The 14,465-nt window shown below is 54.3% G+C and overlaps 1 protein-coding gene across 3 annotated transcripts in view; it reads right to left on the minus strand.

Moving 5' to 3' along the window:
- Positions 1–868: 868 nt before the first annotated feature.
- GSDME (gasdermin E) overlaps positions 869–14,465 on the minus strand; it is a 31,548-nt gene continuing 17,951 nt past the window's right edge. For all 3 annotated transcript variants that reach the window (XM_081102196.1, XM_081102195.1, XM_081102197.1), the window contains exons 5-11: positions 14,334–14,454; positions 10,537–10,701; positions 8,925–9,052; positions 7,108–7,303; positions 5,496–5,569; positions 2,532–2,773; positions 869–1,348 (exon numbers count right to left, since the gene is read on the minus strand). In XM_081102196.1, coding sequence (XP_080958322.1) covers positions 2,540–2,773; positions 5,496–5,569; positions 7,108–7,303; positions 8,925–9,052; positions 10,537–10,701; positions 14,334–14,454 — 918 coding nt within the window. In that variant the 3' untranslated portion in view covers positions 869–1,348; positions 2,532–2,539. The remainder of the gene's footprint in view (positions 1,349–2,531; positions 2,774–5,495; positions 5,570–7,107; positions 7,304–8,924; positions 9,053–10,536; positions 10,702–14,333; positions 14,455–14,465) is intronic.

The raw sequence follows: 14,465 nt of genomic DNA on the forward strand, positions 1-14,465 counted from the left end.
CTGCCCCAGTCTGTGTGTGGGTGTGAGTGGCCCTGCGATGGAAGGGCGCCCTGAGCTGCTGGAAAGGCTTCAACCACCAGGGACCAGGAACTGGCATCGTCGGTTTGGAAAATCATTCTTGTTTTTAATTCAGCTTTCTTAAATGTTTATATAGCTCACATCTGTTTCATTGTCTAATATTTGAAGTGTTTGAGATCTTTATTTAGAAGTGTGGTGATGCTTTTGTGACCAGGAATAGGCCATAGGAACTTGACTTGTGTTTGTATCAGCTAGCTTATGGTGAAAAATGGTTTCATTACATGTTGTTTTGCTTAAAGTCGCAGTTTCCAAGAACCTATGGACTTCCGTCTTTTACAACCTGTCAGTTTTCTATCAGCACAGTAACAAATTACCACAAATTTAGCAGCTTAAAACACAGACTTCTCTCAGTTCTGGGGGGCCAGGAGCACCTGGTGCAGCCTCGGGCTACATCCTTCCCAGTAGCTGAGTTTTAAGACAACAGGGTAACTGACCAGTGTCAGGGCAGCTGTGGAACAGCTAAGAAACAAAATGCCTTCGTCGCCTGTTCGATGTAACCCAAGCTTTTACACTTGCTGGGATGGCTCCTTTTCTGTCTGTCTGACGTCTGTCTTTGTGTGTGTATGCGCTTTGGTTTGGGCTTTTTTATTATTATCTAGAGAGGAGAATCCATACAAAATTCTAACAGGAGTGGAAGGGTGAGCCACCCCTTCCCCACCTTTTGCCCAGCCTCCCCCTCCCTCCCCAGAGGAGCCCATGGGGTTTCTAGTGAACTCGTCAGTGAGGCTTCTGTCCCACGCGTGGCGATACATGTCTCCATTTTTCACACAAGTAGACTCCCATTACACATCCCGTTTACAGTTCGTTCTGTATATTTATTTTATTTCAGGAAACCAGACAAAAGACATGGACGGTGCCACCGTTTTAGCACCATTTTCACGGTGGCATGTTCCTTTCCAGTTTGTGCATGCGGGGCTGGTTTTTCATGTTGTTGGCACCACAGTGTACACCGCTGTCCTTTTCTTCTCATGGACCACAGGTTTATTTATGCCAGTACTTGAACATGGATGATTCTCATTTTTCAGAGGCGATGAAAGGGTTACTTGCTTCATTAGCATCCATTAACATCTTCAGAGCAGGAAGCAGTAGAGGATGGTGAGGTGAAAAGCCTGTGCTGCGTAGCACGTTTCTCTCTCACCACTGCTGCTCCCACGCTGGACAGGCCTCGCAGCGGGCGCACTAGGTGGTGCTGAGGGGAGAGCAAGTGGCTGCAGGTCCCAGGGGACCTTAGCAATGGGACGGGGAGACAGCCCAGGCTATTTACAGAAGGCTGTGGAAACAAGAAAAGGCAAAATCCACACGTTCAGAGCTTCCTTTGACAGATATTTTATAAATTAAACACCCATCATGCATGGGAACTCGGCACATTGTTCTTGACATAGAATTTGTACGTTCATTGAAGCATGGCAAAGTCAGATAAACCGCACATTTCTAGACCCCTACGGGAAGGCGGCCTGCTATTAGACTTTTCCAGTATAATTTTATTCAGCAGAATATGTACTCCAGTGGCGTTCACACTTCATTTTTTAGTCACTGCAGTAGCTGAGTTTTAAGACACCATCCAGCAGGGTAACTGACCAGTGTCAGGGCAGCTGTGGAACAGCTAAGAAATGAAATGCCTTCGTCGCCTGTTCGATGTAACCCAAGCTTTTACACTGGCTGGGATGGCTCCTTTTCTGTCTGCCTGATGTCAGTCTTTTTGTGTGGGTGTGCTTTGGTTTAGGCTTTTTTATTATTATCTAGAGCAGTGGTTCCCAACCTTCCTAATGCCGCGACCCTTTAATACAGTTCCTCATGTTGCGGTGACCCCCAATTTCATGGTTACAAATTGAATATAATTAAAGCATAGTGATTAATCACAAAACAATATGTAATTATATATGTGTGTCCCGATGGTCTTAGGCGACCCCTATGAAAGGGTCGTTCAACCCCCAAAGGGGTCGCGACCCACAGGTTGAGAACCGCTGATCTAGAGGCTAATACATACAAAATTCTGTATGCAGAGCATACAGAACATCTAAAACATAGCCTTCAATGGAGAGAAATTGCTTCCCCAGCATTCACAATTTAAAATGAATTTTGGGAGAAAGTGTCAGCCCCATCTGTTTTTGTGTAACAGGAAGAAAGGGAGAGATGGACCCGTTTTTCTGTAGAATAAAGGTCTGTTTGCTGGCTTAGGATTCGCAGCCCTCGTCTGGCTCCTCGGGTGTGAGCTTGCACTTGCTCTCTGGGTCACCAGTGCAGGAGGGCCTGTTCCGAAAGGAAACCGCGTACAGACTACCTGGCGGCTAACCTCAAGGTGGCTGCTAGTGCAGAAACTCGCTTCTTACATTCTCTTGTGAATTCATCTCCTTGATCACCTTTTAACTTGGCTCTGAACTAAGCCCCAAGGTGGTATCTGAGCGGTGTGGAAAGTGCCCAGCCCTGGCTGATGACGGGAGCTTGGGATTTACCTGTGACGTTACTGATGCGCTGGGCCTAACGCGCGGAGTCCGTTCAGGCTCACGTACAGAACGAGTGGGGAAAGGTTGGGGACTTTGCAGGTGACAGCCCTGACTGCCGACTGTCGCCGTTCCAGGCTGATGTCGGCCGTGGCCAGCAGGCGCCGCACAATCCCAAACCTCTCCGTGTCTCTCAGAGGAGCCAGGGCTACGTCTTCGAGGTCAGACTCTCCACCAGCGGACAGTGCACAGAGCTGAAATGGCACGTTAGACACGTCACTTAAACACGTTACAGAACAGCCACGGTGCTGGGCAGTCATGCACGTCCAGCTAATTAGGAAAACAGGTGGTGGTTTTCTGTGGGTTTTTTTTTAATTTCCCAAATGGAGCAGGAAAACCCTTAAGATGAAGATGTAACAAGATGTATGTGACCCAGGCCTGACGATTCCAATTTGCTGGAGTCTGGAGTCCTGTCTTAATCCCTCCTCTCTGAACTCTGCCTGCTACTAGAGCTTAAGCCAGTAGAACACAGGTATGTAAGGCTTGTTTGGTTTCTAAATGAAGGTTTTAGAATATTTGCACAAACTCCTCCAAGCGGTAGGGACCATCGCTTACTTTATGCTTCCTGCCTCAAGAGCCTTTGTCCTTCCTTCTACCTGGAGACTCTCCCTCCAGAGTTCGACACAGACCTTCTCGTCTCTCGGTTTTTGGTGGAAATGCAACATCAGAAGGGCCTGACCTAATCCCCCCTCCGTAGCCCAGCCACTGGCACATCATGGAATTGTCCCCACCTGCCCCCGATGTCTGCCGTTCTCTCCTCGACAATCACTACTTAGTCTTTAACTGAAACCTGCGCCGCTTAGGAGAGCAGGGACCTGGCCTGTTGTGTTCACCCGTCACCCTGCCAAGGACGAGACCTTCAGAGAGGTCGCTGCTCTAATTGCAGCCGCTGAAACATCGGAAACTTTGCTTTCTGGGGTCTTGGCGGTGCCTGTGACCCTTTATTTACCTTCAGTAATTATAAATTTGCCAGTAGATTTGATTTTTAAACAGGTGTTCAGAACCAGGTCAGTTTAGGAAAATTTAGAATAAAAAAGCGAAGCCCGTAAAGTATGCCTGAGTGAAGAATTCCAGAAGTGTTCTCAGCGGAGGGCGGCACTCATTGGAATGCACAAGTACTTGGGTGTCTACTATCCAAGTCAGCCTTACAACTCCACACCCTGTAGATGCGCCAAATACAACGCGCAGTGTAACCACAGGCTTAGCGGTACCATTTGGGCCAGACGGTAAACTGTCCGTTGTGCTTTAGGGAGTGGATTAACCTGCTCTTTAAACACAGGCATCACATGCCACGGTTTGAGAATGAGCTCCATGGGCACCGCCGAAGGCTGCCAGCAGCACAGCGGGCTCAGGTCCGACGGAGAAGTGCTGGGCGGCGTCCAGCTTCCTTCTCTGAACATCTGCCAACCCCAGGCGCCCAGAGGCACTTCTGGGCATAAAAGAGATGCAGTCACCAGGGGTGGTGGGTGACATTAACACCCTGTGGATGGTTTTAACTCGCCTTCTCACCAGTTCGGCAGATATGTTTCTCCCAAAAGGCCTTCCATGGTTCCAGACAAGGTGGGTGTTTACACCCCTTTCTAAGTAAGTGCCTGCAGGAAACACGATACCCAAATTGTTGCAGTATCTAGGGGCGATGATGTGAAATGCCCAGGAAAGTCTTTAAAGAAAAAGGGTTTCTGTCTGTGTTGAGCAGCCCATGAAGGCGGACAGAGGACTCTGTGGGTGGGAAGGTTTGTGCCCAGTAGCATAGCAGCACTCCTGGAACACCTAAGGGCTGCTCCTCCACCAGCAGAGCAAACTGGGAAGCAGCACCCAGAGCAGAGCTAGAGCTGAGCTGCAGGGAAGGGGGACTTCGCTGATGTGGTCTTGTAATGTTCTCTTTTCCTGTAGACTTGCCAAGCACTCAGCTGTTGTAAACAGAGTTGGCTACAAAAACAGAGCTGCTGCGTGCTCATCACTGCAGACAGCTCGCGAGGAAACGTACTGTTTCCATAACCTCACTCACTGCACCACCAGCTTTTACCCTCAGCGGCCACAGGACATGCATGCCGGCACGTTTCAAGTAGTTCCGTTTTTGTGGTCAGAGCAGGAATGCAGCGTCCCCCGGGCGGTAGAGCTGCTTGTGGTGGTGAATGACACTAAACTGCTCCTTGGCATGGTGCCTGGCGCACTCTTCAGATGCCTTTCCTGTGCAGAGCAGTGCCAAAGGCACGACCCGCAGTGCTCAGGGCTCCCCGGATGTGTGCCATTTCAGGGCCCTGGAGAGGCAGCCTACCCCAGCGTCCGCTTCCCAGATCAGGGAGCCGAGCTCTGAGGTTTGGGCCTGCAGACCGTGCTGGCCTTGGCCCTTGGCCGCCAGGCCTTTAACTAATCCGGGCAGGTGTGCTCTGCCACTCTGCCCCAGGCTGAGCAACACCCGCAGTAGCTGCCCCATTTCCTTCTACTCATGACCCAATTTGTAGTTTAAAGAGGAAAAGCTTAATCTTGAATCTCAGGGCTAAGCTCCTCATTACCTAACCCTTGGTCTAGCCATGACATTTCCTGAGGGCACAAAGCTAATGCTAGTCCTAAGAGAGAATGAAGTGTCTCTCCGAGACCATCAGTCCCCTGTGTCCTCCCTGCCAGGTGAGCGTGGTACAGAGCTAAGTCCTAGGCCTCGCTCCTTCCCTGCTTCCCTGCAGCGCTGCATGAGGCTCGGAGTCCACAGACAAGTGCTTTGAGCAAATCCTTCCTCTCTCGGCCTCCGTCTTCCTGTGAGGTGGGGCGTGGGGCGAGGGTGGGTGTAAAAAGTGGACTGAGTTATACCTGTGTGACCTATTTTGAAGGGCTGTTGAGGATGAGGAAGACTGGAAGTGTTTTATCAGCTGTGAGGTGTTCATCTCATCATTGCCCCACCCCAGGCCCCTTCCTTACCAAGTGACATAGTGAAGGAATGATCTGGAGTTCACAGCAGGTGCCCAGCAGAGCTGCTCCGTTATCTGGCATTTCTGCAAAAGACAAAAATCAGTCACTTTAAAAAACAAAAGCATCCGTAGGAACAGAGCCAGCCCTGGGCTGTGCCTAACGTATACGTCCCTGCTCTCCGGGCAGAGGTCATGCCCAGCAGCTGTTCAGTGAATGAATGGTGCTGAACAGGCACAAAGGGTCTTTTAGGAAATAGAGTGAAAACAGGCATGTGTTCGCCAGGGGATGTGCCCATCAGGAAGAACTGCACGGACTCGGGGGATGCAAGGAAAAGTAGGAAGAACTGGAAAAAGAGGTGCGTCACTGCATATTTGGGGTGTGCCTTGCATACACCTCTCTGAGCATGTTTCCTCAATGGATCAACCATACTTCTTTTTGTTTTGTTTTCTGGCGTGTGTCAGAGAGCTGAGTAACCCACAGTGACCTGGGTTTAGAACCCTTTAGTCCTTCTTAGGAGGAAAATGCAGAGTGGCCTGACGGAGGGACGGCACACGGACCTCTAGAACCCAAGACTGTCAGGCACCACCCCGGAAGGACCTGCCGAGCCCCAGGGAAAGGAGATCCAGGTCAGTGCTATTCAGACTGGTTTTACTCCCTCCCCGGGTAAACAGAGGCAGCTCCCACAGGAGCCACTCCTCCGGGACACAACCTTTGAGCTGAAAAGGCAAAGGAAAAAAATAAAACGAATCACCTGCTGACTCATCTGGCCCAGAGACCATTTGTGAGCTCCCTCCACCTCCTGCATTCATTAGCAGCCGTGATTATAACCCCAACACATTGAGAATTTAAAAAAATAAGTCATGAGCATGTAATGAACGGCTCATCAGCATATGGACCTGGGAGAGGCCTTCTCTTTTTTAATTCTTTGAAAACTGGAAATTCCTGGGCTCTGTTCCTCCAACCCTGAATGCATCAGGAACTCATGCCTAGTGCCCCCTTGAAGGGCAGTGGTGGGGACCAGGAAATGGGGTCTTGCCTTTCTGAGCAGGGACTAAAGCCCTGTCTCCTCATGTAGGAGGGCTACCCTCTGGCATGGTGAGCTCAGGGCAACGGGCAGAGGAGCGGCAGGCGGGCCACCGCGTCTCGGGAGGGCCATGCCCCTGGCAGGGTCGCTCGGCGAGTTGTGGAGCCGTGGAGCCCAGCAGCCGAGGGCTTCGGGGTGCTCCCCAGCGCCCCCTGCCCTGATGGCCGCAACTCGGGCGGTCAGTGTGTAAAGAGGGTCCAAGGACCGAAATGGGGGAGAACTGCTGCCAACGGAAAGCCCCTGCCTCTCACACGGCCGGCTCACACGACTGACAGGCTGGGTTTTGGGAGACGCTTTCCTGGGTGGTGAGGGGCGAGCCCTCCCCAGGAGGAAAGAGAAGGGCTCTGCCCAGAGCGCAGGAGCTGGCAGTGGACAGGCCTCCATGCTCGGCTCTGGGACTTCGTGGCCACCATGCAGACCTCCACCGCCCCCCACCTCTTACCCTGCCCACGGCTGAAAGGAGGGAACCACGTGTGCCAGTCTCCACCTAGGAAGCACAGCGGTTTCAAAGCAACAGCAGGACCCCCGGTGCCGTACCTGCCAGTGCACTGACCAGGAAGTAGGCTGTGGAGAAGAGCGTCCGGTCGCTGACCGCACCCTCGGGGCCCGGATGCCCGCCCTGCACACTGCACCCCACCAGCCGCAGGAAGGCTGTGAGGTTCTGCCTCTGGGGGGGCTTCAGCTCCCCCAGGATCGCCTGTGAGGGCGACAGGCCGCTGACCACGTCGTCACACTGCAGGGAAGAGAAGAGACCAGGTGATGCAGCAGCCCTAGCCTTGGCTGTCACCCAGGTAAAGCAAGCCTAATACTTCCTCACAAGGAGACAGTGAGCCGAGCCTTGCCCAGGGGCTGTGCTTTCACTGCGAGGGGAGGCGGCGTGCAGGGGCTGTGGGGTAGCGCCTTCCAGGGCAGGGTCTGTCGGGTTGGACCAGGGACTGGACAAGTGACTGCACGCAGAGTTGAGGGGAACATGAAGGCACCGTCCTGTCATGCTTCTCACGCTTTAACTTGGCACTCCCGCCCCAGCCACCTTCCCACCTGGGCCCAGGGAGCCTCAGCCATCGGCGTGGGAGGTGGGTGGTCCTGCCAGCAAGGGCTGCCTGGCCACCCGGCACCGCCCAGCCATTGCAGCCTCCACATCCAGGTGCATTCGTATGAGAGCCCACAGGCCCACCCAGGCAGCTGATGCTGGCCTGACATTTCCCTCTTGAAAGAGACATTTTAGAAAGTAAAAGTCAGTAGGCTTTTAAACATCTGTGCGCTCCCTGGGCCAGCACACCCTCCCAGGAGTTCTGCATCCCCCAGAACGGCGGGTGTCCTGGCTGGTGACTATTTCAACACTGCTGGTTCCATCATAGTCGCTAAGCTCTTCTGACACAATCCAGTTTTGAGAGGGGAAAATAATACACTCTCCTGGACGTCATGAAGCATTAAATCAGAAAATCAGAGCTCCGACTCTGCATAAAAGAAAACCAAAAAGACCAAAAACAACCAACTACAGCAGAAATCAGGCTTGTAGCTCCCCGGCCTCCTCCAGGGAAGCAGAGCAGAAAGCCCAGGTGGATGGGGTTGGCAGCTGGGCTGTCCCTCGCCATTTCTACAACTAATAGTTAAGGAACTCGACCTCCCCAGAAAATCCTGCCACAAAACAGAAAAAAACAAAGGCCTGCTTTCCAGTCTAAGTAAAATAGGTTGGCTTGTTGGGCTCTACCACATAGCCCCCCTTGCAGTGGGTTGAACAGTGCCCCCCCCACCCCCCCCTCCCCACCCCCCGCCAACTCTATCTGGAACTTCAGGATGTGACCTTATTTGGAATAGAGTGTCTGCAAAGGTAATTGAGGTCGGGGTCTTGGCATGAGATCCTCCTAGGTTGAGGCGGGCCCTCATCCACTGGCGGATGTCCATTAAGAAACAGAAAAGGAGGTGACAGGAGGCGGCCGTGGGAAGAGGTGTACACTGGAGCGATGCAGCCACAAGCCAAGGAATGCCAGGAGCTCTAAGAGTGAAGGAAGGGTCTCCCCTCCAGCCTTCGGGGGAGCATGGCCCTGCTGACGCCTTCAGAGAATCGATTTCTATTGTTTTAAGCCAAGAAGTTTGTGGTCACTTGTTACAGCAGCCGTAGGGAACCACTGTACACCTAGACTCCTGGCATCAGCTACCTCTCTGCAGTTAGGAAACTAAGGACCTGGGATAAGAAGCAAAAAAGCTTTAGTGTTCAAGAGAGAGGTGGGGAAATCTTAAATGCAGTTTTTGTCTCCAGCTCAGGCCAAAGCCTCTCCCAAGCAGTCCAGCCTGCCCACATCGCTGGAACCCCGAGGGGGAGACCCTGCGCCTCGAGACGTCGCTGGTCTTACCACTTGTTCCAGGACCAGGAGTAACTCCTCGTCAAACAGGACCGCCTGCAGGACACCGCTCAGCGCCGCCTGCTGCTGCTCCGGCAGCTGCGCAAAGGGCTGGAAGTTCCTCTCCAGGGGCACCGTGGCTGTGGGGGCGGCAAGCACACAGCTCAGGACGGCTGTGCACGCAGAACCGGACGGCAGCTCGCGCTTTTTATAGCCGACTGCCTTCAGCTCTGTCGTGGACACGTCAGCTGCACAGTCCGCCTGGAGCTCGGAGATAAAGGACATGGAGTTAACCACCACCCTGCGTGTTAGGAGGGGGGGGTAGGGGGGCAAAAAGGGGGCTGCCCCGCATAGTTTCAGACTCACTCAATAGTAAGTCTGATGGATTATTTTTCTGGAAAAGTCATTTAGGCTCCTTTCTATAGAAGTAAATTATCACGGCTGAGTTACTAAACATCAGTCTACTGTCACTGCTTCAGAGCCATGCGGATTCCAAAATGCTACCTTTCATCCTTTCTGCTACTACGTGGTCCATTTTGTATCCTTTAATGTCTAAGGCATGTCAGAGCGGCTGGCCCTCTGGTCATGGCGACACGGCCTCTGCCCTCGCTGGTCCCTTCTTCACTGTCTGTCCCGGAGAAGGGTGCTCGCCAGGCCCGCTGCCGGCTCACACTCTGCAGGATGCCAGAGCCTCTCCCCTAGAATCCTCCTCTTTAACCAGTTAACTGCCACACATCCAAAATGGAACCATTCCCACACGCCACGACATTTTGAATTTACTTGCATCTGTAGATGCTAATGGCGTACAAAGGGTTAAAGACAGGCAAAAGCTCCTAGTAAGCGAAGCCAGCGGGGATGTGAAGGCTTGTGTGTAGGTGCTCACTCCTGCATAAGACGGGCCTTCACTGCCGTTCTTCCAACACTATTTTTGCTACAGAAACAAAAGCGTCTTCCGGTCTGGGCCTCGCTGGTGAGCCTCACTCCTCACCTCCAGCCAGCACATTCTGAGCCGCTCCCGGCTCCTTGTGCTAAGCTCTCACATAACCATTTGTTTCTCCTTTTCCTTGCTCATCTCCCACCCTCATCGCCCATAAAACCCCTCCAACGTTTTAAAACTGCTGTGGGGGGCAGGAGGGGTTGCTGCAGGCAAATCACAGGTCGCCTCCTCCCCCCATGCCAGCACCCACGGCCTCAGGCCACGTGGTAAAGAGCCTCCAGGAGACGCCGGCCATGCTGACCAGGCCGGGCCTGTCTTGGCAGCGGCGCCTGGACTAGGATGAAACAGATGCAGAACTCGGGCTCTCTCCTCGCTGCTAACTAGCTGTTCCTCGTAGTCCCCGGGCTCCTGTGTTAAAATGGAAGAAAACACCAGGTCCCCCTGCCTCTTACACGCCTCAGCCTCAAACACGGCACCCCAGACCGAGGCTCCCTACGACCCGGCCCAGGTGAGTCCGGAGTGCGCCAGGCCTGACTCAGGCACCGTCATCGCTGTTCTCAAATGCTCTCAGTGAGGTCACCAAAACCACCGCTCCTGAAGGCCACCTCACTGCCTGGGTCACATCACCTCCCGGGGTGCAGTGCGCGTCGGCCGTCGGCCCGCCATGCCCCGCCCTGCTGGCAGTACCTTGTTTTAAAGCACTCAGCGGTCCATCGGGCACAGACAGCTCCCACCCAGCATCTGGCATGTCTCCAAACGCAAACTCTCGGAAGGGCTGGGGGTCCAGGAAGATGGAGTCGATTCTCCTCTCGTGCTCGAAGCCACCGCACTTTCCTTGTAGGAGGCAGAATTCTGCAACACAGGAGAGGACAGGTCCGCACAGGGAGACGCCCACCTCCTCCCCATACACCCGCTTCCTGCAGGCGCTGCGCTCATCACGTCCCAGAAATGCTGGAGAAACGGTGGTTCCTGCCGCAGGGCTCGCCTGTGTGTCTGCACAGCGACCTCTCCTCCGCCCGGTTTCAACAAGCCGACCCGAGCGGACACCTGAGCTCACCGTACATGAGTGAAGCTGGGGATGCCTGAATCTGCTGGATTTGACGTGACCGAACTGATACTATTACAGAATTATTGACAGTATATTTAGGTGCACAAGTGGTTATGTTATATGGTTCTTCTTAAAGAGTCAACTTTATTAATAAAAAGAATATACAGCAAAAAAAAATGAACTTTTTTCTACAGTTATCTGAATGAATCTCAAAATGCTGAGTGAAAAACTAGTCTTTTTAAAGCCTTACCTTCTTTAGATACTTAAATATTTATAGACAAAAATAATGGCATACCTAGCACTTGCTTCAAAACAATTGAGTGGGGGTGGAAGGAGGTGGGAAATTGCCGGTGGAGCATAAATTGCCCTCATTCTTGAAGCAGGAAGTACATGGGGTTCATTATATTACTTTTGCTATTTTTGAGCATGTGTGAAATTTCCCATAAAAATTTTTTAAAAAAGGGGTGGCAAGGCCCTGGCAACCCCGTCTGCCCCCCTCACAGACTTCCATGTTTGAGATCCTAACTAAGGTATCTGAATTGTAGGCAAAAATGTGGCTGTTCTATGTCCTGGGTGAGCAAAAACAGCAAGTAACTCTCGAGTCCGGGTGCTTCCTGGGCTCCTTTTATGGAATAAAAGTGGCCGAGCCTGCGTGTGGGAGGCGTGGTGTCGGCACACACCATCCTTTGCCTGTGGGCACTGATGGCATTCATAGAGGTAGAATGACTAAGGCATGAAACTATCTCCGTTCACTCATGGATCACACTCAGCACCAGAGCCAGCTCACTCCCCTCTGCACCAGGCGCTGAGGTGAGTGAGTGTGAACTGGCCCCCAGGGGGTGACTTTGCTCCCCAAGGTCAGGACAGGACCATCCACAGCCTCAGATCCTGCCGTGCACCCTGGAGCCCCCAACTGGTTCTAGGAGCCATGGCACCAGCACCACTCCTGTCTGGGCGCATGCACCGCCCCCCGAAGGCACTGCCAGTCATTTTCAGCACCGGGCACTGTGCTGGCGGCCAGGGATCGGAAAGGGCCACGGTTTCGCGTGGGGCGGGGTGGGGGGGGGGGTGTTGGAGGAGGTGGACGGTCAGGTCACTGAAGCCAGCGACGCAGGTCTAGCTGCCCCCTAAAGGCTCAGTGGGAGTGAGCGCTCCACGCGGACTCGCAGGTCAGACACAGCAGAGGCAGGTGAGCGCGGCCTGTGCCTGCCAGGCGTGCTGGCCCTGAGGGAAGGCTGGCCACGGGCAGGCCCCCACGCACATGGGAGACCTTCTCCTGGGACACGGAGCCTCAGAAGGTGTTGGAGCAGGTGAGTGAAATGACCAAACTTATTTTTAAATAATCGCATCTAGGATGGAGTGGCTCCGGGAAGCAGTGGAGCCAATGAGCCTGGTGGGAAACGGGGGTGGGGGTGGGGGCTGAGAGCCCCTCGTGGGCACTGACAGATGCCTCCCCAGGAGCAGGGAGGGGGTTGCACAAGAGGCTTGTGAGATGGTGCGCCCCCCCCCCCCAGAAGGCGGGAGGGGGTCAGGCAGGCTCTGAGGTCCCCTCCGGCCCTGAGGCCCGTGTTTATGAAGCCGGATCAGAACATTCTGTGGCAACAGAGAACAGATGGGGAATAAAAGCAGAACCGGCTCCCACGCAGGCACGGAGTCCCACGGAACCGGGACCTGGCCAGCAGCTGGCGCGTGGCCGTCGCAGTGGATGGCAATGAACGCAGCGGGCTCCCCGCCAGGGCTGGGACCTGCGCCAAAGGACCCTGGAGAACTAATTCCCCGGGGCACCTCCTCTCAGCAGCACAAAGAGGAGTTATGCTCTAAGACAGCGGAAGATGGCCAAGATAACAGGCTTGCAATGGAAATGCAAACGGGAGCCACAGAGGCCAGGCTGACTTTCCAAGCCCCGCTGAGGAAAGAGGCCCCTGAGGTGGCACAGGTGCCCCCAGGGCTGCCGGCACGGCAGGCGCCCACCTCAGGGAAACGCCCTCGCAGCCCCACTGCCCGGAGCGGCTCCCCAGGAACCCAGAGGCTCACAGCACCCACAAGCACCCTTGGGAGCCGGTGAAGCTTTGCCAAGTGACACCTGGACCATTGTCGACCCATCTAGACAGGCTCACCGAGGGGGGAACATCCTGGGGTGCACATGGTATCACAGCTTGTCATGTGCTGACAACAAAACTTAATCACCTGATGCAGTTTGTTCCACAGACAAATGGCTTTCAAACAGAATAAAATAACACAAATTTGGAACCAGGCATCTAAAAGCTGCAGGCGCGTTTCCTGGTGTCCTTTTCCACGTGTCCCCGTCCACCTTCTCCAGACCAACTTCTCAACACAGACACTTCCCTTCTGCCACCTCCTGGGGCTGCATTCTGCACCCCCACTGCCCTCCTGCAGGTCCTCCTGCGCCCACAAGGACGGCCAGTGTTCTGAGTGCCTGTGGCCGCCGCCAACAGGGGACGATGCCTGAGGTGAGCACAGAGGGCCGGGCCCACAGGACTTCCTCCTCCGGACCTGCCCTGGTCCCGACAGGAACCGCCTGGGGGCGCGCAGGAGCCGGCAGCAGAGGTGCGCGCCGGTTAGGGCTCACTTCCTAAACGTTTCCACTGTGAAAACGGGAAACTGCACGCGAACAGAGGAATGCAGTGAACCTCCACACACCCCCGACCAGCTCTGCCCACCCCACCTTCCTCCCCATCCAGCTTTCTTCTGAAGCAAACACAGACATTACCGTGTCACCTGTGAAGACGTCAGTATAACGCTCTAAAAAACCGGTGGCTTTTTTACAAACGTATCGCCATACCTACAAAGGTCAACAACCATCGATGTCACATGTATTCATTCACGTCCCCGAGAAGCGAGCAGTTCTGGACTCAGTACGCCATCTTCTCAGGGAGCTCGCAGGGGAGGGGCCGTGCAACCTGAGCTCCCCGACACCTGCTAACCCCAAGCCCCATTATCTTGAAGGACCCAATGCCCGGGATGGGCCAGCTTCAAACCACCGGTGACCAGAGGGCAAGGCCAAGAGCTGTTTCTGGCTTCGTGCTGGGGGGAGGGGTGTGAAACGACGATGTCCATCCCTGAGGTGGAGAACTTAGTGAACGACCACGGTGCCAGCACTCCCTGTGCCTCACCGATTTAACCCACCCGCAGCCCTGAGCGGGAGCCCCTCTAGGTGGGTAAGGCTCAGCAAGGCTCCACAGCTGGCCGAGGCCTCTCAGGTCTGTCTGATGGCAGAGGACACGCCCTTAACCCCGCGTCGTGCTGGTGAAACCGCACCCCACACGCTCCCAGCGCAGCCCCCTGTCCCTTGTCATGGGACAGCCCCGAACGCTCAGGATCTCGCGTCCATCCCCAGTGTGTGCCCCAGGGAAGACAGCCTGTCCCTCAGCCTTGGCTCAGTCGGCCAAGAGCCCCAGCAGGAGGCAGCACTCACCGAACTGGCCGTCCAGTTTCACGTACAACTCGATGACGCTGTAGGCGATGGTGGTGGGAGCCGGGATCTCCAGCACCACGTTGGTGTCCTTGGCAACAGTCCCGTCCTCCGTAGCGGACACCTGTGGGCAGG

This window comes from Myotis nattereri (assembly GCF_964212035.1).
Source record: "Myotis nattereri genome assembly, chromosome: 11".
Lineage (NCBI taxonomy): Eukaryota > Metazoa > Chordata > Mammalia > Chiroptera > Vespertilionidae > Myotis > Myotis nattereri.